Source organism: Lissotriton helveticus, chromosome 11 (genome assembly GCF_964261635.1).
Source record: "Lissotriton helveticus chromosome 11, aLisHel1.1, whole genome shotgun sequence".
Classification (NCBI taxonomy): Eukaryota; Metazoa; Chordata; class Amphibia; order Caudata; family Salamandridae; genus Lissotriton; species Lissotriton helveticus.
In genome coordinates this window covers 1,105,089,630-1,105,115,335 of record NC_136072.1, presented here as the reverse complement: position 1 = coordinate 1,105,115,335, position 25,706 = coordinate 1,105,089,630, and the positions used below count along the sequence as shown (strand labels likewise).

At 44.2% G+C, this 25,706-nt stretch overlaps 1 protein-coding gene across 8 annotated transcripts in view; it reads left to right on the top strand.

Annotated features, from left to right (window-relative positions):
- Positions 1 to 25,706, top strand: part of CABIN1 (calcineurin binding protein 1) — a 1,271,888-nt gene that overhangs the window by 405,460 nt on the left and 840,722 nt on the right. For all 8 annotated transcript variants that reach the window (XM_078667788.1, XM_078667793.1, XM_078667787.1 and 5 more), the window contains 3 exons: positions 17,998 to 18,185; positions 18,786 to 18,935; positions 19,675 to 19,869. In XM_078667788.1, coding sequence (XP_078523914.1) covers positions 17,998 to 18,185; positions 18,786 to 18,935; positions 19,675 to 19,869 — 533 coding nt within the window. The remainder of the gene's footprint in view (positions 1 to 17,997; positions 18,186 to 18,785; positions 18,936 to 19,674; positions 19,870 to 25,706) is intronic.

The window sequence follows — 25,706 nt, the reverse complement described above, 5'->3', positions numbered from 1 at the left end:
GCAAGGGGAACAACATTATCTAACAAAGGAGCTGTGGTACAGCACTGATCATAAAACTTCCTCTAGGAAGAACAGCTTGCAGAGTCCGAGCCCAGCACTAAATAGCGGGAGTTTGCATTGCATGGTAATCTGCAGCATTACATGCTATGAATAGATGCTTACAGGGTAACCTAGTCTAACCTGATTGTATTGCTCCTGGTGCCTAAATATTCATAAAGATACGTGTTATTTTTACAAATTGGTGTTGATCCTCTTATTGAGTTGTGTGCATCATTTATTAACTATGTGTATTTGCAAATGTCTAACACTCCTCTCTGATAAGCCGAATGCTGATTGACCTCACTATCCCCTAAAAGAGCACCTTGGGATTGCTAGAAGGGATACCTAGACTTTTTGCACAGTATATCTCTTTTTGGTATACTATATAAAGAGCCAGCTTCCTACATTCACGAAAGATAAAATTGGACTAGCCACCCCTCTGAGGAAAGCTCCTTCTTTTTATGGTAGTGGTCAGTAGAGCCACAGAGGTGTTGGAATTACAGTTGCTAACTGTATATGCCTGCGGAAACTTTGCTACTTGGCCCCTTCAGCTTCAGAGCTTGGTCTGACAGAAACCCTGGCAGCAGCATGGTCAAAACCATGTTCAGCCTTGCTTATAATTCGCCCGTTCGCTAAGCACCGTAGGCCTGTTCTTGCGGTTCCGACATTTTTGACACAGCACTCCACACTTAAAGGCCTTATAGTTCAGGTTTTAGTTAGCAAAGTGAATCTAAAAGACGAAATGCAAATAGGAGGTGCGCCAAAAAGTCTCAATATGTGCAATAATCCATAATTTAAAAGTCTTTCAATAGCAAATCCTTAGGCAGTAGGTTGAGTTCAAGAAAAGTTTTTCTTAATTTCAATAATCACAGTTCAATTGTGAAAAATAAAAAACAGCTAAGATCTTCTTTATTATATCAATTTGAGTCACAAATCATTTCAACATATTAGATCAGCCAACGCGTTTCTTCCTCAAGGGACATCATCAGGGCTGAAAATAAAATATTAAAATATATATCAACACACAGCTCACATTATTGGGTTTCACAAAATTACAAACCAAAAATTAACATTACAGAACCTAATAGTATAATCAATACTCATTTCACAAAATAATAACTCCTGCCTATATCCATTCTAACCATACTGCTAATGCTGGATGGAGGAAAACCTGATTTAACCTCATGGTGCATTAGCCCTGTTCCTTTGTCTGTGTACATCAAACCTATGTAAAAGGAAAATATTTCACAATATATCATTCCATTAATACCCATGCTGTAATTATTGTCCACCGCATAATATATTGATGATCCTCAGTGTGCCCAGCTAAAATCTATCATATTGTAACTAACAAAAAAATGTCAAATCAAAAGGATCCTCACCTTAAAATTCTACATTGCTCACTCTGTATCTATATCCATTCGAGTCCTTAAGGAATTTACCTCTGTTCTAGAAAATATCTACAAGTAGAAGAAAGGGCATTACTACCCGCTTAACACTGTTTATAATGGAGTGATCAATTACATTTGTCCTAATCAGTATTGAAACTATTGAATCCACCTTCAGTGATTCATTATACTAGATTGAATCTGATACTATTTACAAGGGATCATTCCCCTTACAACATTGACTGCATGGAGTGTGCTAAATTTAATTTTAATCACCACAGAACATTTTGCTAAGCTATGTCCAATGTTGATAGCGTGTTAACACTCACCTCGCAAGATTCCCTTAGTGAAGTGTATATAGTGAATTCTTAGTTACCCTTATTCATTCCTCATATTCTTCAAAATTCTTGCTACAGGAGAGAACCAACATCTGTTTTAACGTTGAGGCCGCGTGTAAAGTTGTGCCACGTGTTGCTATTTTTACATTGAAGAATTCTCAACTCACCCTTGTAGTCCCTCGCTCTATTTCAGCTTCTACATATGCTCGGTATCTTTGTCCCCTATATTTTCAATTATCAATGACTGAAAAGAATATAAAGTAAAACAAAACTTCCCATTACTCCATCATCAACTAACCAGTCATTCCTTATTATATGCATCTCGCCGTCTAGTCACTCACCGGTATTTCGACTACGATGTTCCATTCCCTGTTCGGCACGGCCCGATAAATCCTGCTGATAACAAGTTGCACCACCATCCCTTCCTTAAAAGAAATCATTGACCAATCCGGATTCTTGGCTTATTACTCGTTTGGCCAATGGGAGGCAACTGTTTCAATACCTAGTTTCTAATATGCAGTTCCCTCTCTGGTCCACCAGTTCCCTTGGACCAATCGTCCTTTATTCCTAACTTTTCACCGCCCTGCATTTTACTTTTTAACCAATGCAGTCTCTTGCTTGCTCTGCGTGTATTCTACTCATGAACTCCGTGGCCTACGTGAATTTAGGCCAATCGAGGCTCCCATAGCTCTTTCTTCTAAACCAGTTGAACTATAAAACTACCGCAATGCAATTACAGTGCCCACAGAGCTTACTAATTAATAATCTTTGCTCCCGATCTCCGTATAGTGTTGCGCGAAGAAAGATGCGCTCTCTGATTTCCATGTTGGGTTTCCAACACTTCTTCTAAGCGTCCAGCTTTAGTAATGTCGCAATTTAGGAGGTGTTCCTTTCTAATGGCTCATAGCGGAACCCAGTCACAGTGATGTGTTGTGCGCAGAAAAATCCACGGTCTGTTTTAACCATACGGATTCCGACGCGTGACAGTCTAAAACAGGGAGCTCGAGAATCCTCTCTGATCCCCAGCTTCCTCAATCTTATCTAGTTACCGACCCGAAGTGCATTATGAATATGATCTGTTTCAAGTGGGGGCTAGGGCATACTATACAGTCCCTATCTTCGTTAATCAAAAAAAGGTGCGTGGAGAGAAAAAAAGAAGAAAGAGCTCGTGCCATTGCGCATAATATATTATGTCGTATGATACTTTTTAAAAAAAAGTTTTTATTGATAAAACAAAAGTTACATCAACAACAAAAAACAAGGCAATAACCACAATAATTACGGTCATGTGTCCACATAGAATGTTGCTCCAAGTAAGGCGATAAGAATCATACAATTGTAACTAGATACATAGGGGGGGCAGTGGGGAAACATTGCGATAAATACAATTAATGAGCTATACATGGAATGTCGTTCAGGGGGATAAGGAAACATCAGGGATTAAGTCATGCGGGGGGGTACATATATTTCCACGGTAAGCATTCCACTGGGACCAGACTTTGTTCCATTTTCTAGGTCTGCCCCTAGCTAGATACACGGGTTTTTCCCTAAACATGCACCAATCCATGCCCTCCTTCCACACCAATACCGTGGGCGACCTCTGGGAACCCCACAACTGTGCGATGTCTCTCTTAGCTATCATGTTACCAAGGGTCGCCCACCGGATCTGAGCGGCAGTGTAATCATTCGGTTCCCACACATTCAACAGGCAACGCCTGGCCTCAGGCAGCAGTGTCACCCCGGTAACTCTTTCCATAACAGCATGTACTCGAGCCCAAAACGCAATCACCTCCGAGCATTCCCATAGAATGTGGAGGAAGGTACCAGGCATACCGCACCCGTGCTTACACGACCCATCCAGAGAATAACCCATTCGAACCAGACTCGGACCAGTGACATACACACGGTGCAAGATCTTGAGCTGGACAAAGTGAAGACGGGCAGGTATGGCGACCTCCTTGGGCGATGACAACGCAGACTGCCAGTCCTCGTCGTCCAGCACCAACCCATCATCTGTCCATAGTGCTTTGAGACGCACAAGTAGATAAGCCCGATTATTGATCAACTTTTTATAAATCAATGAAATCGTGATGTCGTATGATACTTAACCCACAATCCCTGCACCATATACAATGATGCAAAAATCATATATGTTCGTTCAAAATAGGGGCTAGGGCATACTATACAGTCCCCTGCCTCCTTGATCAAAGTGTACGTGGAGAGAAAAGAAAGGGCTTCAGTACTGTTGAGCTTGTGCCATTACGCATAATATATTCTCTAAAAATATTGTATATGTCCCAGCGTGTTAAAGGCATATGATGAATAACATATTGCCACATGTATTGTGTGTGTGAGAAAACACTGATAAACCCATATTAGTTATCTGATGTTGGCATATTATGCGCAAAGTTCAATCCATAGATCATTTGCTATTGCAAGTTCTGTGAGCTAATTAAGTTTATTCAAATACCATGCCGAGAATTATCCAACCCACTGGATAAAATCCAAAATGTTGAGTTAAAACTTGTGTACTGTTTAACTCCATTAAAAACTGTCTAACTTCAATAAGTCGAAAAAACAAATTTACTTCACTGGGAACACAATAAGTTTGTGTGATAAATTGTCCCTACATTATCCAGCCCACTATATTACATTACGCAATGTGGAGTGTAGTGTAGTTCCTATATTCCCAATAGGCTCTGCGCATTAGAATAAAATAAACAGCAGTTTAGATGTAGGACTGAGGTCATCTAGGTCTCTACTGACTATATTAGACTTAATTCGTTTTGCCAGCTAGCTCAGAGGTCACTAGAAACTTTCTCGAATGTTCAGGAAAGAGTTAACTCTCCTGATTTAGACCAGAAGGGATTAGTTTCTGACAACTGCATAAACATGACAACTTTGCTCCCTCAGAATAAAGAGTATATCTCTAGAGTCGTGTGAAAACAATAGACAGCTATTTCACTCAGTCAATCGTGCATGCTTAATTTCACCAGAGTGCAGAGAAATAGAGAGACGGGCGTTTTCAATAAAAGGTGTTATTTATTGAGCAGTCTTCTTTCTCATGCAAGAGAAATGAATTGCCACAATTGCAATACTTATCATAAAGTAAAGTGCGTACAGTAAAAGGAGTATTATCAAATAATACTGTAAAAGCATTGATATGGTTTCTTAGCCATATGATACTTTAAAACGGATAAAATATATACATACATAAAAACATAGACAAACTTACTCAACTGGTGCTTCTAAGATACGCCTACCCCGGTGTACCTGACCTAAGCCTAATACTTGGGAAGGAGTAAGTAAGTTGCAGTTTAAGTTAAGTTGGTTTTTGCCAAGGAATCTGAATCAAGAATTCTCTTAAGGGTTTAGTCAGCTCCGTACCTTGGTTCTAGAAAGAAGGAGGTCTTGTATCTCTCTCTCAGGACTCGATCTCCCAGCAACCCGCAAGGGTGACTGGAAACACCGGAGCTGGATTTTCTCGGCTGGAGAAAAAGACAGCGTCTCTCTCAGTGCGTCAAAATGGGAGGGTCGGCTTCCTTCGGCTCTCGCATCAGCTGGGCTTCGGGCAAGTAGATAGCCGCTCGGCTCCAAACCACCGTGTGTTTGCTTAAGGCAACGTTGGTATATTTATACCTGAAAGGTGCCGAGTTTGACGTAAGGTTGGACATAAGACGTCACTAAGAACTAACAGTTCTTTCTGGACTCCAGGAGTTCTTGTGCAAATCAAAACAAAAGCAGGGGAATTTCCCGGGCTGTTGGAGGCTTGGTTTGTTTAAAGAACGCGTTGTACTTTCTAGGAGTCTATGGGAGTAGCCTTGCCGTATTTGGACTGCATTGGCTATTACTAAATATGGATATGATTCTTATGCCTTTATAAGGGTATTATTTGTTATAACCACAAAAGTGCATAAATCGGGAATATCGAATTAGGGTCCTAGATAGAATCACAACAGGAGTTTGAAACTCACATGCTATTTGCACCCTTTTAAAGCTATTTCGCTTATATCCATAGACAAACCGATTTACTTCACTTCAGAGTACTATCAACGCCATGTGTTAGTGTGAGGCGTTCTCCCCAATTCATAGCAGAACTGTGGACATTGAAATATCCCAATGTCTGCTTAAAAAATAATGCAATTCATTGTCACTATTGAGACCCTGCGACATTGTCGTACATCTACTTATTCCCAGTCGCCACCTCTAACATGGGGTACCCATGAAACCTGAAACTTGTCTGATGCGCGTGATTATTTATCATGTGTTGGTAAAGGGGAGAGTTCTCATCCCGATTAATCACTGCCCGTCTGTGTTCCTGAATTCCTAATTTCAAGACCCTTTTTGTACTTACTATATAAATGTTCGAGCATTCGCACAGGATTGCATATACCACTCCAGTGCAATTGCAGTTGATAAATTCCTTTATGCTGTAAGATTTTATTGTATTGAACGTGAAATCTTTGGTGCGAATAATGCCTATATCACACACATTACAGTTTCCGCATATAAAAAAACCTTAAGGTTGATTTCGAAGCCACTCTGATCCCTGTCTTTTAGCTGGTTCTAAACAGTTTCTTATAATCAGACCCCCTATGGTAGGACTTCTTCTGTATACCACTTTAGGCTTATCTGAAATGACCCCTGTCAGGCCTCGTACCCCTTTCAACAAATTCCAATTTTTGTTCAAAATTTTGAAAATCCCATCATGGTGCATGTTATATGTGATAATGAATGCCACTTGTTCCTGAGTTCTTTGCCTGATTTTTTTTGTTAAAGTAGTCTCTCTTTTAATGTTCCCGATTTTCGACCTGGCCTTACTCAAATTGCTTTTTGTATATCCTCACGTCATCAATCTAGATTCTAGTGCATCCAATTAATTCTTAAAATCTTTATCTAAGCTGCAGTTTCTCCGAATGCGAATCATTTCGCCATACGGGATACCCTTAATGACAGATGCTGGATGGGAACTATCCGCTCTCAAAATAGAATTTGTGGCCATCTTTTTACGAAACAATTTGCTATGTATCTGCTTGTCCATGACAAATAATTCAACATCCAAATGTTCTATCTTGGACTTGTGATGGAGCATCGTCAGAGTCACATTCAAATCATTATTGTTTAAAAATGTATGATAATCTAGCAACTCTTCATCTGTACCTTAAAAGGTCATCTATAAAGCGTCCCCAAAAAGGATCTGCTCTATCCATTTGCCTGCTTGTCTACTCCAGACGTGCTCCCTCTCATACCAACCCATGAAAAGGTTAGCAAAAGTGGGAACTTTTGCTTTTTGAGGTTTAGAACTCCACCCTACTGAGTCTTAGTATCTGCCCTCTACTCCCTCTGTCTCTTCGTAAGGACCTGCTCTCCCTACAGCAGGGCAGTGTTCTGCACCCAAAACTCCCCTGTCTTCCTCTCAATGTGTGGGGGTTAAGTGGAACCAGCTGAGTGGATATAACCTGCCTGCTGAAGTGGCAGACATGATTGTGGCCAATCACTGCCTGCCCGCAAATCAACCTATTCTCAACTGGTGGGAGAACCTTTGTGTAGATCCGCTTCAGGCAAAGCTTTCTGATGTTATTCTGTTGTTCTGTTTCTGTCCCAGCAAGACTTTTCCGTGGGCACGTTAAAGTTTGTCTTTTTATGTGATCACCTCCCCCAAATTTTGTAGTGATGTGGATTGTTTTTCGACTCTGTAGTGCACTGGGCCCTGCTGCCCAGGCCCAGTGCATGTACTCTGACCCGTCAAATTATGTATGAAATTGGCCAACACCTAATTGGCATATTTAACTTACATATAACTCTCTAGTGTATGGGACTAAAGGTATCCAAGGCTAGTAAGTTAACTATCACTTACTCTAGTATTCGAACTGGGAGTCTCTGGTATATCAAAACAGCAATCGTAGAGTCTTTTCTTGGAGCAGGATGCACAAGCTCTAAAAAGACCCTTCTTCTCCTTGTTCACCATCAGGAAAGAAGATAACTAAGCTCAATAAGTATAAATCTGAAGAAAAGGTTTAGGAAAAACCCCACAAGCGAGTAATTAAGGTAAACACCGAGAAGAGCTCAGTGCAGACTCGCTAGCAAAATGTTGTGTAGAAAATCTCACGGTCTGAGGTTCTCTCAGGGGGGTTCTAGAAGGTGGGGTTGTTCTGATTGGCTAAGAACTTCTTTTGGTCTCTTTTACAAAAGGAGAGGGATATGTTCCAAAACTGAAATGGGCCTAGGCCTATTTCCTCTAGTTTGTACTAGCCGTGCATTACTGCTTTTATATACCGGGAACTCCCATCTCGACGACGGGGAATGATTCAAGAATGCGAATCAATGAAAGATTCCAATACTGGAGAACTAAAGTTACAGGTAAGTAACTTATTTTCTTGTGGATTGCAGCACTCACTAGTTCCACCACTACAGTGACAAAGTGAAAATTGGATTACAGGCCTGCCACTGCAGTCTAGATAGGCAGCTTCCAGACACCCAACCCAACAGGGCAAAATAACCCCTTTTGTCAAGTCAAAATCTTCCTTTTAGATGTTACTAAGTCAACCCTAGCAAAGTCCTTGGTTGCCTACCAGGCAGCTTACTAAATATTAAAAAGAAGGGCATGCTGCTTGTGGTGTTCAACATGACCGGACAGGGAATACTCAAAATTACAGTTTTCACTGTAGTAAGGTTGGTCGCCCCTTTGGCTAACATGCAGTTATACTAGCCACTGTGCTAAGTGCTTACTTCCACTTGGCACTCCCAAAGATAGTACTCTAAGGTATCAAATTAATCATTACATTTATTCTGACTTATTTCTTAAGTCTTATTTACTGTATGTTTTTTAAAGAAGGAGACTTCAGAAAGTTACCTGTTTGTTACCCAAACCCCTGGTAGCCTTTCCTGAATGTCTGTGACAATGAGGTTGCCTCTGCTAAGATGTGTGAAGCACTCCCAGGAGGAGGGAACAAAGTAAACTCTTAGTGGGAGGAGGCGTGACTTCTTTTAGCAGGAAGACTCCTGGACTAGTGCCATGGATGGCAAGCTTTAGGGATGCTATCGCCTCAGTGAAGCAAATGCTGATCACACCTAAGCCTGCCAAATCTGTTGTGTCAATAGACAGGCTGGCATCTCCTCTAAAGGGGGAAAATCTGCTTCAAAACTGGTTGTCTAGGAGAACTGAATCGTACTGCTCAGAGATCCTCACAGGGGAAGAAGTTGTGGGCCATCTTGGATTAATGCAGAGAAGGATACTCTACGACTGTTTGTTTTTAGTCAAACGTCCAGGAAGTGATGTAAAGTGTGAAGGGTTGCCTCCTGGGAACTATTGCCCCATTTATCAACGATTCCTCCCCTCCCATAAATGAGAAGATGACTTAAAAGTGGCACCCCATAGCCAAAGTCCTCCAATAACTACTGGAAAGAAGGCAGAAGGACCTCCTGCGCCAAAGACTGAACTGCATCAGAGAGAACCAGAAAGAGGACAGTGCCTGCTGTGCACATTTGTAGAAACGAGTTGCCGGGACGGAAGAAGAGACTACAAGGGCAAGGTAAGTAGCTTCTTGTTAAGGTTCAGGGCCATAGTAGGCTATTGAAACCTGCACCCTTCGAAAGCCCAGCTGCAGACTGCTGGGCAACAAAGTCTGAGCTGGGATACCAAGTCTGGACTTTCATGAGGTGTCTCCTTGTCGTTAGGACCCATAGTCTTAATTGAAGTTGACTCTCGTCCCTCAAAGAAAAGGATTTTCTTACCTGTAAGCAACTGCTGAACCTGCTCTAACTGAGAGACCAGTTGGCCAGTGGCCACTAGACCTGCACTAGACTCCCCTGCTGCATTTGTGGACATTGAGTCCCTAGGCCGGAGACCACCCATGAAGTTTGTGAAACCCCAGGGTGGGCCCTTGGAAACTCACCACTTCATCATATAACATCTTCAGAAAAGGCAGCATCCAGGACCACTCCTAATCTTGACCCTAAGACTGCTAACACTGACAGGTGAACTTTCCCCCTGGACCCAAGTGGTTTCTGTGACTGGCCCCCAACCCATTGTGGCTAGGAGGATTCTGAAAGGCTTTTTAATCCTTTGGCTAAAAACTACTTGCAATTATTTATTGCATCTAAAAGTCTAAAATTAAAGTAGCTCGCTTACCTTTGAAAAATCATATCTTTGGTTCCCCTTGTTAGAATATATCGTTTTGGTGTCTGTTTAAAGCTAAAAATATACGATATTGTTATTAATTGGTTTCGTTTTTTTATTGCATCGGGTTTCTTACTTACCTGTTGTTTTGGTACTTCAATTAAGCCTGACTGCTCTGTGTCACTGCTACCCAGCACTGAGGTAAAGGTTTTCTTAAAGAAACCTAATTGAACCTGATAAAGATTGTGACTTTATTACATGGCAGTGTCTTACAACCACACCACATAATAATCCACTTTCCTACAGTCACTATTAACCCATTTACCGCAGCGAACATTCCGCCGCGGTGCGGGCGTTCTGGAGGGTGGGCGGGGCTGTGTCGGGCAACGGTCATGCGCAGCACTAGGGAGGGAGAGCTCCCGTCGGCCGAAAGGGTTAAAGGTTATTTGTTGGCCCATTTGGCAGTTCTGCATTTGCTTGATGAGCCCTCTCTGTTCAAATCACCAGTTGTGATGTGCTTTTTTCTTAAAGGGGTTTTCATACATGATGATCCTTGCACCCTTTTTGGTTATGCACTGTGGGACCTTAACTTGGTTCTTACCTTCTTGATGAGCATGCGTTTTGAGCCTATGCACAGCATTTCCTTGATGTTGCTGAACTTTATGACCATCTTCTGGATTGTACGGGGCATCCTTTCTCCCAAAAGAGATGTCGCCCTTCCATGTAGGTCCTTCCATCACTTTCTCTTCTTTCTTCTCTCTGCCACATCCATCTAAGAGCAGAAGTGGCTGAACCCCAGTTTTTATATCACTTATGTAAGGAGTAGTGGGTGGATTACCAAGTGCTTGTCGGATTCACTGGTGCAAGAAAGGGAAAGGCAGTTTTCAACAGTTTTGAGATGGATTGTCCTTTTTATCAAGATCTGCTCTCCTTTGCCCAAGAAGAAGCCTCTTTAGGGCCTTTACCCTCATTCCACGAGATCCAAAGCCACTTCTACAGCTTTAGCTAGGGGTGTTGCAGTTATGGCCACCAGCCAGGTTGCTACATGGGCATATATAGGAAAGTGGGTTTCTGTTGCAGTAACCACCGCACTATTGACAGACGACTGATGCACTTTTACTTGGTATGCTCTGGGTCCCTGCTAATCAGGTTCCCAGGGCATGTGTTCTTTCCCCAAAACTAACCCAATTGGCATCTCTGGCCACAGGTCAGTCCCTGGTAAATGGTACCACAGGTACCCAGGGCACTGTGACCAGAGAAGGCCTCTAAGGGCTGCATCACTTATTGTGCCACCCTTAGAGGTCCTGTACCACTACACTCAAATACTGCCTTTGCAGGCTGCATCCTTTGGTGCAGATCAAAGTGAAGTCGACATGGCACAGGTCGTGACAGCTCGTCTTGCACCTTTCATTCTCAGACACATTCCTGTGTGCCATGCCTACAATCCACTGCCCTGACATAGATCAGTCACCCCTCTAGCTGGATGCCCTACACCAGTGGTGAAGGGTACAGGTTCATGAGCCCTGTACCCCTACAGTGTCTAAGTCCATTCTTAGACATTGTAAGTGCAGTGCTACCATTAAGAGTATGTGGTGCTGGGAGCTTGTCATTACGAACTCCACAGCACCACAATGGCTACACTGAAAACTGAGAAATTTGGTACCAAACTTCTCAGCACATTAAACCCACACTTATGCCAGTGTGGGATTTAATGAAAAATGCACAAAGAGGGTATTTTAGACATGCCCCCTGAAAAACGACCAGCCTCTGGTGGGTTCCCTGACTGGTACAAACCTGCCTTCCACCACAAGACGTGGTTCTAGTCCCTTAGGGTGGGAGCCTTCGCCCCTTGAGCCCAGAAACAAAGCCTTTGTCCTGAGCTAAAGTTCAGGAGCTTTGCTCCCGCAACCCAGTGGCCTGCTTGCCAGCAGCCATCAACCGGAGGCACCCGATCCCCCATTGGATAACATTGGGACTCAGCACCCAGCCGCCCTAGCCAGAGTGCATCCTTGACCCTGGGGGAACCCTTTTTCTAACCCCAGACCACAACTCCAAAGACCGATTACTTACTAAAAACTAATAACCATATTTTCCTCAATAGGATAACATTGACACTTTTTCCTGAAAAAGTTTCCAAGTGTGGAGTTTTGTAACCTAAAGAAATTCTTTAAAACTGTATGATTTATCAAAAACGTTTTCACTCGCCTGTTTACTGGAAATGTCCCAGTGCTGTATCCAGGTATACAGCACTGAGTAAGAAAAAAAATCCAAAAGTAACTTATCTGCTATTTTACTGAAAATCCCATTCACGTCTATGTACTGTATTTACAAGTGATTGTATTTCTCTGAAACAATACTGTTAGACAAACCATAGTACATTTACTATTGCAATTGAACTGTTTTACAATCAGCATTTACTACTGTAAAGTATTTATTGCTTATCTGTGCCAGGCTTGCTTGGTTCTACAAATAAAATAACTAAAAGAATATTTTTATACAAAAACAATTGGTTTAAAGTTCAGTATTTGAGTGTGTGAATTCATTTGCTGACTGAGTCTGTACAACAAATGCTTAACTTTGTCCTCTGATACTGCCTTACTGCTCGACCACACCACCACAAATAGAGAGTAAGGTTTTATCTAATTTTACTTCTGCCTACCTTTGGGGTTCCACTGGACCCTGTGCACACTATACCTCACTTTGGTATAGTATATACAGAGCTAGCTTCCTACAGCATCCATCCACACCTTAACCAGGCACTACTTCTCGACTCTCACTGGGTCCTGGTTTAAAGTCCATTCTTACAACCCACCACCTTGGAGCTTTGTTTTTTGTTGAGTCACTCTACAGAGTACATCTTTTGTAACTGGCTCTATCGTCTGCTACCTCCCACCCTCCCATTTTCTGTGTCCGTTGTTTATTTAACTTTCACCACTGTTTGTAACTGCATATGGGCAACATCCTTACAGTGTTTTTTAAACAATTTTAATTTTTGGGAGTTTGTGTTGGAGGCATGACTCCAAGGGGTTCTTGCATTTGTGTTTGTTTATTTTTAGCTCAAGCACACATTATCACATTTGGGAATCTGCATGCATGTTCACTCTGTCGCATTACTTTGAGATAAGAAAATGTGCCTCCAACTCTCTCTCCTCCTAGACTTTTGCAGGTTCCCCAGCTTTAAAGGCCATTGATCTGTAGTTAACGAGACCTGCATTGCTATGTGTTTCGTTATGTGCAGAGCTGTGGTCTTCGAAGCGGGGGAAACCCCTTTCAAGTCCTATTGGTGCCACAGCTTCTTGTGATTGTTGTGCAAATTAGTTAATGTGGACATTTAAAATACAGACTATTCCAGCTGCCAGCCTTAACATTGTAAGTGAAATGAGTATGGTAAGCCCATTTTCTTATCTCAGAGGTAATGGACCTTGCATCTGAGGGCTTATTTATTACCTTTATTCCACCTCAAACAATGCTGCCTTTCATTTGTTAAGTTAGACAGCTTGAAACAATATTTGTGACTGCATCTCAACCAGAATATAGGTTTTAATCCCCTAGTACAATGCTGCCTTTCAATTCTTTTGTTAGACAACTTTAAACAATAGTTGTGACTCCAAAAACACAGTATGTGTGCAACGTACATGGGAATATGTTACCCTTCACTTATTTTAGCTTACGGATGTCCAAAAAGCAACCAAGAGGGCAACATTTGTGTTCAGCTTTAAAGTTACCTTTATTCCGTCTCGGAAAAATACTGCCTTTAATTTGTTATGTTAAACAGCTTGAAACAACATTTGCGACTGCACCGCAGCCACAACCTGAGTTTTATTTTCAACTTTGCTGTGCCAAAAATGAGGACACACTTTTGCTGAGTTTAAAAACAGATAGCATTTATTAGAAATGGGATTTCCGGTTGGCTAAGGCTTGCGCCAAAGTCAAGCAGAAACCACCACTCTAGTCAGGGCAAGGAAGTTACACTCCAAAGATAACCCCTGCTCACCCTCTAGGCAACGTGACGCAAGCAGTAAGGCTTATCCCGGAGCCTATGTAAGTTAAGTATTTGCGCACGCACCCAGCAACAGCACCCAAGGCCCTCCACAAAGGAAACTCCACACAAGGTTATGTATAAAAATAGCCTTTGTATTATAACCAACACATTAGATAAAAGAACACACTTTACAATGTGCCAACAGGCACGGCCAGAATTTACAGGGGATATATGTACAGGACAGGGCCACATGGACCACTGTCAGGAATAAGCACTTTTAGAACTAGAGTACTTGTAGGAATAGCGCTTAGCACATAGAACAATACCTGTAGCACAAAATAGAAAATCGAGCACACAACCAGTAACCACTGGTAAGAGGTAAGTACCACCTACGCAACCCTGACAACCTTAGGATAATATCACGCAGGGAATCATGATCTGTATAGTATCACTATACCAGGCAAACCAACCTCCTAAGCACCACCATACATTCTGAGGTATAGGCACAAAGAAATTACACATGAAGCAGCAATGACATTAGGCAGGTATCACATTTGCGCAAAATATCCCATAGGCATAGACACATAAATTGTCCCCAGGACAACTGGCCTCTCAGGGGCTGAAGCGCCCTGTGTCCAGCAGAGTTAGGGCAGGGCTGCGCAGGCATCCAAAGCAGAGTGCGCAAGAGGTTCCTAAACGGAGCAGATGCCCACTAAGTGCTGGGCAGCTGCAGGACTGTGCCTGGCACCAGCGTGCCTCCTGGCTCTCTCTCAGGCTCTAGAAAGAACAGTAGGGCCCAAGAACAACGTGGGAGCCTCTTGGGCTCTGGCACAACTGTGCCCCAACCACGTGAAAAACAAGATGCCCCTTGGAGCCTCGTGGGCTTGAGAAGAGATGCTGCCTACACTGGGGGGGGGAGGAGGGGGGGAGGAGGGGGGGGGGGAGGGGGGAGGGGGGGAGGAGGGGGGGGGAGGGGGGAGGGGGGGAGGAGGGCCCGTTGCCAGCCGGGGCCGCTCTACCACCCTAAATGCCCCTTAATTGTTGGAGTCCCTCTCGGGGGACTCAAAATCAAGTAAATACCCCCAGGAGCCTCTCGGGCTCGAATTAGAAATGCCCGCTTCGTTGGAGTCCCTCTCGGGGGACTCGGACTAAAATAATGCTCTCTGGGTCGTTGGAGACTCGACAGGCTCGAGATAACAAAAAGGCCCCCTGAGGTTGCGAGTAAAGGGGGAGCGGCCCGCTGCCTCCCGGGGCCGCTCTCTCACTGGAGAAAAATGCCCCCTGGACCCTCGTGGGTCCGAAACAAATGCTCCCAGCTGGGGGAGTGGCCCGCTGTCAGCCGGGGCTGCTCTACCATCCGCAATGCCCCTAAGACGAAGCTATCACCACGGAGGGGGGGTGGGCACTGGCAACGTGCCCCGACGCCCCCCCTCTCTATCAAGGAACACAGGGGCCCCACTCACCGGGACCTGTGGCAGGGCTCCTCTTCGGCGCTGCGGCGTCTCGCGCTGATCCTCTCCTCGGTCTCCTGTGCAAGGCGCCGACAATGCACAGCTGTGCTCACGGGGCTCTTCTCCGGTCGGATTCAGCTTCCTGCCAGCCGGGGGAAGCGGAAATGGAGCCCTGAAGGCTCCTCTCTCTGTCCCGGTCGGTCTCTCCACCGTCGGGCGCGGCCGCCGGCTTCGGTTCTTCTCCTCGGTTCGTCACAACAAGACTGGGTGGGCACCCGTGCAAGGTGCAAATAGTACGCCAAGACGCAGGGTGGGCACCTGCGCAACACAATTCCACAATAAAGCGGGGTGGGGGATCCCCACGCCCGGGATTCCCTCCTGAGGAAATGCAGCTCCGCGCTGCGAAGGCCCCACTCGCTCCACTTCTCCTGGGGTCAGAAGTACAGGGCTTCGGGAAAGGGGAAAACAAGGTGCTCTCAGGACGCAGAAATAAAGCGCCTCCCAGGCGCTTGGCAAACAAAGTCACCAGGCAAATCCCTAGGAAGGCAGGGGGGGGCAAGGGCTGGGCCCAGGGGCCAGCTCACAGGGCCCTCCAGGCAGGGAGGCAGTCCCCAGTGGCGGTCCTCCTGGCACCCAGCAGCAGCAGACCCCCCTCAAGTTAGGATCAGGAAAGAGAGCATTTTGTAAGGGGTCACATACCCTTTTTATACATACAACTCCTTTGTCTGTGTCTGCGGGGTGGGGGAAAACCAGTCGCAGCTGGTTTTGGAGCACTCTATTATGCTCAGCCCCTTTCACTTTTCACTGGCCAGGCTAGGGTCATCAGTCGCACCACAGGGGGCGGAGCCAGCATTGTGTGGGGAAAGCTCAGCCCTATTCAGGTCCCAGGTGCACTCCTCCCTCACATCAATCATGCAGATCTCTCCACTCACCACCGGGGCAGACCCATCCTGACTCCTGGAGCCAGGCTCACCAGCCAGCTCCAGCCAATCACAAGCCAGACAGCCAATTCACATAATTTACTCAGACATGCCAACTTCTATAAGTGGCACTTCCACACTAGACACATTTATGCCGCACACATCATCGTGCAGCATTTAATCACACGAGTCCGCACATACCAAACTCGCACCTGCACTCCCCACGCATCAGGAACTACCAGGTGCACATACATTCCCCATGCATTCCTATGGGAGGGCAGGCCAACCTCACTACACGCACACACTTTACCCTGGGACACAGTGGTAAAGTGCGCAGAAGCCAAAAATCACTAACACCATGTCACAATTAAAAGCAAAAAGTTTAGGGGTAAACCTGCCAGAAGGGCCAAGTGCAACAGCATTAATTCTTAGCTCAAGCCCATGTTATTACATTCGCGGAACTGCTTGCCTGTTATACACACACTTTGTCGCATTTCGTTTCCTTTGAGATAAGAAAATGTGCTTCCCACCTCTCTTCCCTTGCACTTTTACTGGGGAAATTTCATTCATCTTTTTTTAGATTTGCACGTTAATTTATTTGCAAAATTTCCATCAATTTAAATTCAACTATTTCATAAATTAAGATTAAACAGTCATTTTCACTAAACATGATGCATGTTTACTATTGCACTACTTGATATCTACCTTACTTATAATCTACTACTTCCCATCTCAATCTCTATTTTGCAACCCCAAGCCCCCATTAAAAAGTTCAGTATATCATAATACTTTTTTAAGACAACCGTTGTTCATGTTGCTACTTCCATTCCATTTCACATTTCAATTTTAAGGTCATACAATCCCTCATGCATTAATACATAACAAAAGAATAAAGGCTGTTTCATAGCAATGTAGAATATAACTTTAAGCATACTGTACAACGACAGTGCTGTACAACACAGCTAAAGTAAAGTAACCCAATAGCTGTCGCAGAGGCGAGACCTATTGGCTTTGGCAATGCTTGTTTAGAAAGTGTCATCTTTTTGCTGCCTCATCCGTGCATCATTCCATTGTACATTAGCTTTTCTCTTAAGTTGATAATTGCACCACCGTAACCTCCCAAACCACTTCAGCCCTGCCTAAAGAATGCCTTCGAGATCCTCTTAAACTTAAGACACCTTTGATTGATGGTTTGAAATGCAGTACTTTGGAAAGAACCTATAAATGAAGCTGGAGAAAATAGGACCTCTTTCTCCAGTTCTATTCTAGAGCGGAAGGTATGGTTTGGTGTCTAAACTGATGACTTTGAATCCCTAATCATGGCTTTGTGATTTGGGGCAAATCTGTTTATTGTCCCATGCCTCAACATGTATATTTGTGGGATTGCTTAATGAAGTATAATAGTTTATGGTGAGAAAACTGTCTTTTTTACATTTTCCAATCTCACCACCCGGTCACATAAAAGTTTCAGTAATCTGGTTTCACGGGTACCCAGCATGTTCTAAATGCAGCAACTTAGGTTTTAGTTGTTCCGTCTGCAATAAAAATGTTCTCTGTAAGGCTTTCTGCTGCTCCTTAAATGTAGGGTTGTCTTTAAACATAAAATACAGCAGTTATTGTAAAGCAGGATTTGAATCTTCTGAATGTGTTAAATGTTTATAGCTGTCACGCAAACCTCAATTGCTACCATTTTGAGAACCATGTGTGTCATTCTTCTGTGTCTCTGGTTTGATTTTCTTTTGTCTCAAATTTCTCAATAGTGGCTCCCCTACCCTGCACCCCTGCATCTGGAGCCGTCAGATTTGGTTCTGATTTCCCTGGCACCCACTACTTGAGTGATCTCTTGCAGCTCTGCTTTGCCTCCTCTCAGCGGGACCTGTTTGAGGAGGGCTGGCTAGAGTTTGTGGTGCGGGTTTACTGGCTGAAGGCCCGTTTTTATGCTTTGCAGGTCAGTTCCATGTAATACGTATGTGCATTTGCAAATAGGATTTATTACTTGTGGAAACTTTAAAGTAGCTAAAGACTGTGATGGGGACTCTGAACCATTTCCACATTTCTCCACTGTGGGTACAGTTGTCACTGGTCATATATATCTTTGTTAGTAAATTATTACACTTTTCTGTTAGCTGGATAGCTTTCCGTGGCAAGGCATAGTGGTTGTCTTTAAAGTCCCCTCATGGGCACTTGTTAATTCAACAACTGATTTGTGACTAAGATCTCGTATTAATATCGCTATTGGATCTTGGTTAAAACTCATAAGTTGATCCCCCCCCAATTCCTTTCTACTTCAGGTATTCCCATAGAACGTCGGACTAAGCTTCATTGTAGATGGGTTGAGGCATAGACAGTCTCCTTTCTTTCTAGAGCCAAAGGGACATGTGACTTTGCTACTTTGATTCCGTGTGAATTGTTCCTGAGGTTTTGATGGTGTTGGATGGGTGGATGGTCATATAGTAGTAACCAGGGCTTTGAGATCATGGGGAGAGTGAGGAGTTATGCCATTGCTGGGTACTGTCCTCTTTCATAAGTGTTTTATTTTCTTCCAAAGGGTGACATGGAGCAGGCCCTTGAAAACTATGATGTCTGCACAGAAATGCTTAATAGCTCTGCTGCTACCCAGGCCAAGGCAAACAGTGACACTGGCACCGTGATAAGGCTGCCCAACCTGCAGGCAGACTCCACTATCTCTTTGGAAGAGGTGAGTGTTGCTTAACCTGCAGTCTGACTAAGTATAGTCAATCATCATCAATTTTGCACAGCATCTGCTGTGTGACTCAAGATTATTGTTGTGCTATGATGAACGTACTAAAACGTAAAGTAGCAAGAATGGCATTCTGTGAGACTCTAAGAATCCCCACCCTAGTTATAACTGAGTTTGTTATTCCGTTTAGAAATCCCCCCAAAATGCAGGATCAATGCAGCTTAACAGCAGACCTCCATCCCTCCTTTCACATGCAACAGATGCTGTTTTTATTAATTGCTGCCCCTGTCACTTAAAGAAAAATGGTGGCAGGTCCCCAAGATGGATGAATATTTCCCTGATGCATTAGTCACATTAACAAAGCGGAAGTTGTCACTCACAGACAGCTTCCACTTGAAAGCGTTGGTATGTCATCAATAGTTTACCACCACAATTTTTTTCCACAAAGCATTGATGCATTTCATTACGATTCATTCGTAAGGCACCACTTTTTACATGTCTCTTCCTTTTGGATTGCAAGGAATCACACTGTTTGCATTTTGCCTCATAATTTACCTTTCCTATGTTGTAACTCTGGGTTTCCCGTCACAAATACTGTGATTTGGTGCATCAAGCTTTGCAACGACAAAACCTTTCAGGAGACTGGAAGTGTTAAGGGGCGGCACTCATAGACTTTTATTGAAAGTAGCAAAGACACTCCTGAGCACACATCTAATTACAGATGTTTTTCATACAGATCGAGAAGAACCTCAAGTCCCTGGAGCGATGCCAGTCCTTGGAGGAAATACAACGTTTGCATGAGGCTGGCGACTACCAAGCAGTTGCCCAACTGTTACGCCCCACGCTCAACATTAGCGGATATGGCCGAGCCAAGCACCTGGATTTTGTGATTTCTATACCTGAAAGACCAGCTCAGCTGCTACTACTCCAGGTTTGGAAGTGGAAACTGCTAATGAGAGGCTTGGTGCTTGTTTAAATACATTCTGTGAATGATATTGCCTCATCCTGGAATGGTCATGGTGCAGTGCTTTAGCAACACAATAATAGCGGTTTATTAAAAATCCAGGCCAGCTGCTTGGATGCGTAAGACATTTGTCTGATGCTTTCATTACTTCCATACTCTTCCTTTGGCCTCCAAGTCTATATACTTTGTTGGTATTAATTCCAAACTCAAGTGAGCATTGCAAAACTATGGTTGGTCAAACGTGCTTAGATGGGGGTGCCCATTGTATCATGAGAAGGACTGAATCTGTGTCTGATCGTAAGATACCAATGAGTTATATTTAGAGTACAATTATCCTATGTGGAGAGATCTAAATTCTGTCAGGGAGCTGGACCTCCTAACCGCAGGTTGTTACCCCTGGCTTAGAGCAAATACAACACTGAAAGACATTTGATTACAGTTTGCCTCTAAGCAGGTGGTTTGTTTCCTCATTAGAATGGGAGATTTTCCTGAACCGCCAAAGGTATTTATTGTGTTGCCTTAAATACTGAGGGAGCAAATAAGATCTCTTTTAATTGTATTAGCTTTAATACATGCTGTCAGCAAAGCACAGTGAAAAAATAGCAAATGAGCTCCAGATAATACAGGGCAAATGTAATGGACATGCCCATAAAAAGTTGCAAATGAGCACTACAAACATCAGATGTAGCTTAATGAGGAAGTGTGGTAGAAGCATGGACTGGAGGTTGAGCAGGTTGGCAGTTTTATTTTACTCCAGTGAATTGGGATCAGTGTATGGAGAGGAAAATGTTGGATTTAAACAGCAGAACCTACTTTGTGAGAAGTTCAGTTGATAGGGGATCATGAAGAATTAGCGAGGGCTAACATTATGTGCACCTGTTTACAGTTCAAATTAAGTGAATCTGAAAGTTGGGAACCTCAGTTGAGCCGTAAAGAAAAGAATGAGAGGATGATGTGAGTGATGGACCAGAGATAGGTGGATACGTTCAATAGAGTTTGGAGAGGAAGCAGATAGCAAGAAGTAGGGACACCACTAGAGAAATAGCTCCATACTAACTGCTGCACTTGTTTTAATGTTCCAATGCATTGTTTGGACTTCTATCACTTGGCACTTGTATTGCAACTAATTAGTAACAGGCTTAAATAGTGGCTCAGTTAGATATATTACTCTTTACGTGATATGTATTTTGGGTGGAGTCTGAAGCTTAAGTGTCCAATGTAGCCTCAGAACGACTGGTGCGTAGGCCCAACCCCCCACCCACTTACCTGTGACTGATCCTCCGGCCAGTCTAGGCCCTTTCGAACCCAGCTTCATCTGCCTGAGGCTCCTATCTCACCCCTGGCTTCAGCTCCATCTCTTCTCTCTTTCCCACTTTTAGCTTCTGCTCATTCGCTCTCTCATGTGTATGCTTTCTCCTCAAACGTCTTTTCACTTCTCAGGCCTCATTGTCTCACCTCAAGCCTCTTTTCACTTTCCAATTCTAAAACCTCTTTTTCTCTTCTCAATCCTCTTTTTATAACTTTCACTCTTGCTTTGACTTCCACTTGAGCATCTAATCATATTTTGTCTCTCTTCTGCTCTTCTTCACGTTTTTTTCTGCCCCTTCGAACCTCTTTTCACTCTTTTCAACTTTTGCCTCTCATCCGCTTTTTTGACTCTCTGAGCCTCTGTTCTTTTCACCATTTTTTTGTGCCTGTTGTGCCTTTTCAGCTTGTGTGTCTTTTCCTCCAGTCAGGCCTCTGTTGCTTTCTCCGCAGCCTCCCCACATGCATTTCCCACTTCTCTTCCTGGGGATACTCATCAATAGTCATAAGCACTGAATAGTCCCTCCCCCGTGAGGGGACCCGGAGCAATACCAAAAATATATACACATATATATATATGCATATTATATGTGAAGGACGAAACGCATCATGGCCGCTGCACTAACTATGGAGTTTGAATAAACTGCAGCTGACTAGCCACAGTGTTCCGCGCTCTTTCTTTGCCTGGAGGAATTGGGCTAAGCAGGAAGAGTTAACCTGTGTGTGTCGGTCTGTCTGTCTCCCTCCCTCGCTCCCTCCCTTCCACGAGGAGCAAAACGCGTCATGGAGGGCACTTGTCCCAGTTAATTTATGCCAAAATAAATTGTGCACTGCTTTTCCACGTACATCTGTGTTGAGGTCGTTGATTTTTGCCTGGGAGGAATTGCGAGGTCCGTCCCTGTTGTTGCCGTTCCTTGGAGTGGGGCGGACAGGACCTTTTCATTATATGTGTATATATATATATATGTATGTATATATATATATATATATTACCTGCTGGCGGTCGCCAGTAGGTAGTTATAGTTAGGATTGGCTACCATAGGAAATCCGCAACATTCTATTGGGAATAACTCTGGCGCCGAATGAGGAATTTGTGTGTAATTTTACAAAATTTTGGCCAGCTCCGCTGCGCTCCTTCCCTGAAAGTTTCGGGGAGATTCGTGAAGTGGGGGCTGAGAAAAAAGGGGGGTCCCAAAACGTGTTTTCCCCATGTTAATTTCCACAGGACGGTCTGACAAGTCTACAGCCCGAACCGCTGAACGGAATTACGCCAAACTTGACAAAATTGTAGGGACTGGTACGCAGATGTGCCTTTGCTATATTTGCTGAAAATTGCTCCTGTGGTTTTTTTGAAAATTAACTTAAAAAACACATATATATCTATAGGCGCGCTCCGAGCGCTCTCCGGTACGCGTACCGGGGAGCGCACCCGGCGCGCTACGGGAGTGCGCGAGCGGAAAGCTGATTGGCTGTCGGGTGTCTGTCAACATTCTAAACAGTCCGGAGAGTCCGCCATCTTGTGTCTCGGTAGAATCGAGACACAAGAGGTGAAAAAGAAAGGGGGAAATATTCAAAAGGGGGCAGATTAGACACCCCCTGACCCCCTAGGTTTTCTGAGGGGGGCCTAGAAGGATTCTTAAGGGCAAAAAAACAATTAATTTTTTTGGGGAAATTTTCGCAGGGTAAGCGCTGGGTGCGCTCTCCGGTACGCGCACCCTGAGCGCACCACGGGGAACAGCAGCAGTGGTGTAAAAATTGCACCTTGTTACAATTTCTAAACCAGCTTTGAATCCAAGCATAACAAACAATGTATAAAGAAGTCTACCTTATAAATACACAGCTATGTCAAAGATTGCGCACGCATCTTGTAAATATGCCTCTCTTTTTTTGTATATTCTATCTCAATTTATGCCATTAAAAAAAAGATTTAAACATCTCTCACGGCATTTCATATTCTTGTCTGGGTACCAATTTTATTATTCTGCATGCATTTTCTGCTTGCACCCATGTCAAAAATTGCGCAAGAGTCTTGTAAATATGCCCCTCTTTATCTTATATTCCATCTCAATTGATACCATTACTGAAATACTTTATGCATCTCCCACACCATTTCATATGGTTTTCTATCTGCTATTCCTATCCCTCTCCATACATTCACTGCTTCCACCCATGCTAAAGGTTGCACAAGGCGCTTCAAAAAAAGGCGTATATTTACAAGTCCAATGAAACCATGACACAATTTCTAAACCAGCATTGAATCCAAGCATAAAAAAAAGTGACGCACCGGCGGCGAAAAAAGTGACTCATGGCCTCATAAATGAGGCCCTGAAGCGCACCACAGGGAAAAACAGTGTAAAAAATTGTAGTAAAAAAATTATTTCCAGCAATGCATCCTTTCACATGGGGCAAGCCCCATGTAAAAGGGCCTGCGTCAGTCTTACGCCTGCTGTGAGGCAGGCGCAAGATTTTGACACAACGGTGTCCTAAAAGTGACGCAGTGAAATCTCATAGATTTAACTGCGTCACTTCTACGACCCTTCCTTGCGTCAATACGCCCCCTTTGCATACATTATACCTGGCACAGGTATAATGTGGCACAGGGGTTTACAAAGTGACACATCTACCTAGATGCCTCACTGTCACGGATGTACTCGAGGGGGGGGGGGGCAGCCCGTAGAGTAAAGAGAGGGTCGCCCAGAGATGCGTCAGGTGAAACAAACGTTTATTTACAGAATTGTACTTCAAGGAAAATAACAAAAGTTCCGGAGTGGCAAACTGTCTAGTAAGTCCTGGAGGCCTTTATGTCCTGCCAATCGTAGGTCCTTCACTGCAGTTTCCCCAGGGGTACTTCAAAAGAAAGGCTTCAGGCTTTCAAGTTGCTCGAAAGAAAAAAATAAAGAATACCCAAGGTTACTGCTATGTCCGATACTACAAGTAGAACAGAAGGGGGGCGGGGAGTGAAGGGGTTCACCAGGGACCGTAACCGTTTGTGCACTGCAGTATTTACACGTGAGCGTGATAAGGCCCAGACATACACGTCCCGTGACCACCCCAACAACCCCTACCCGGCCCCTACCGGTGTCACGAACATTCCCCTTAGTTTCGCCCGTACCTTGTGAAGCCACACTTCTCCTACTGAAGTGTGGCGGGGCGGGGCGGGGCGTGGTCCCGTTGGCCTCCCGACTTTTTCTCTACTTGTGGCGACGCAGCTTCTGTGTCCTCTCTCCCTTCCTGGGGTGGCAGCGTTGCTCCGGCGTTCTCCTGCTGGGCGCTGAAGTCCTCCCGAGGCGTGTTGGACGCTTCCTCCTCTCCTGGTCCGGTCGCGCGGTTCCTTTCCGGGTGTTACGTTATCAACGCCTCTGTTGGTCCTGATAGGTGGAACGAGGATGACGTCATCTGAGGAACTCCCTCCTCCGGGCAAGCCCAGGCTGCCTTAAAGGGAACGTAGCTGTCCTGTGCACGCCGGGGTGGAAAGGAACAGGGATCAATGTCGGTACCCGACTCGTGGCAGGCAGGGACCCCCTGACACTCACTTTGTAATTATGACTCAACAAGGTGCAATTTATACACCACTGGTGCGTCACAACAAGTGACGCACCGCCGGCGTAAAAGTGACGCATGGCCTCATAAATGAGGCCCTCAAGCGCACCACAGTGCAAAACAGTGTAAAAAAATTATAGTAAAAAAATAATTTCCAGCAATGCATCCTTTCACATGGGGCAAGCCCCATGTGAAAGGGCCTGCGTCAGTCTTACGCCTGCTGTGAGGCAGGCGCAAGATTTTGACGCAACGGCGTCCTAAAAGTGACGCAGTGAAATGTCATAGATTTCACTGCGTCACTTCTACGACCCTTCCTTGCGTCGATACGCCCCCTTTGCATACATTATACCTGGCGCAGGTATAATGTGGTGCAGGGGTTTACAAAGTGACACATCTACCTAGATGCCTCACTTTGTAAATATGACTCAACAAGGCCCTTTTTTTACACCACTGGTGCGTCACAAAAAGTGACGCACCGGCGGCGTAAAAGTGACGCATGGCCTCATAAATGAGGCCCTCAGTCTTCTACTCTCACTTTTTCTTTCACTTTCTCTGGCTCTTTACTCCCTTACTCACCTTGTCTCACACTCACTTGCCTTTATCCAGTCTGTATCTCCACTCTTTCCTAAACATCACTGCTCTTTTCTTACCCTTCCACACCCCCGTTCCTTTACTACATTTTCTTCACTTATCCTCATTCCTCATGTTCACTCTCCTTCTCCTCACTCACCTCCCACACTCACCTTCTTTCAGTCCCCCTACTTCACTTCCCTTCCCCTCTCGTCCCTTTCTTTGCTTTCTCACTCATTTTCCTCTCCCCTCTCACTGCACTCCACTTCAGTTACTCTTTTTCATTTTTTTTAAGAACACAGCTCTTTTTTGAGAATTGGAGGTAGTTCTAAAAAGAACTTTTTTTTTCTTCTTTCTTCTTTTTTTTCAACAGAAACAAAAATAGGGAG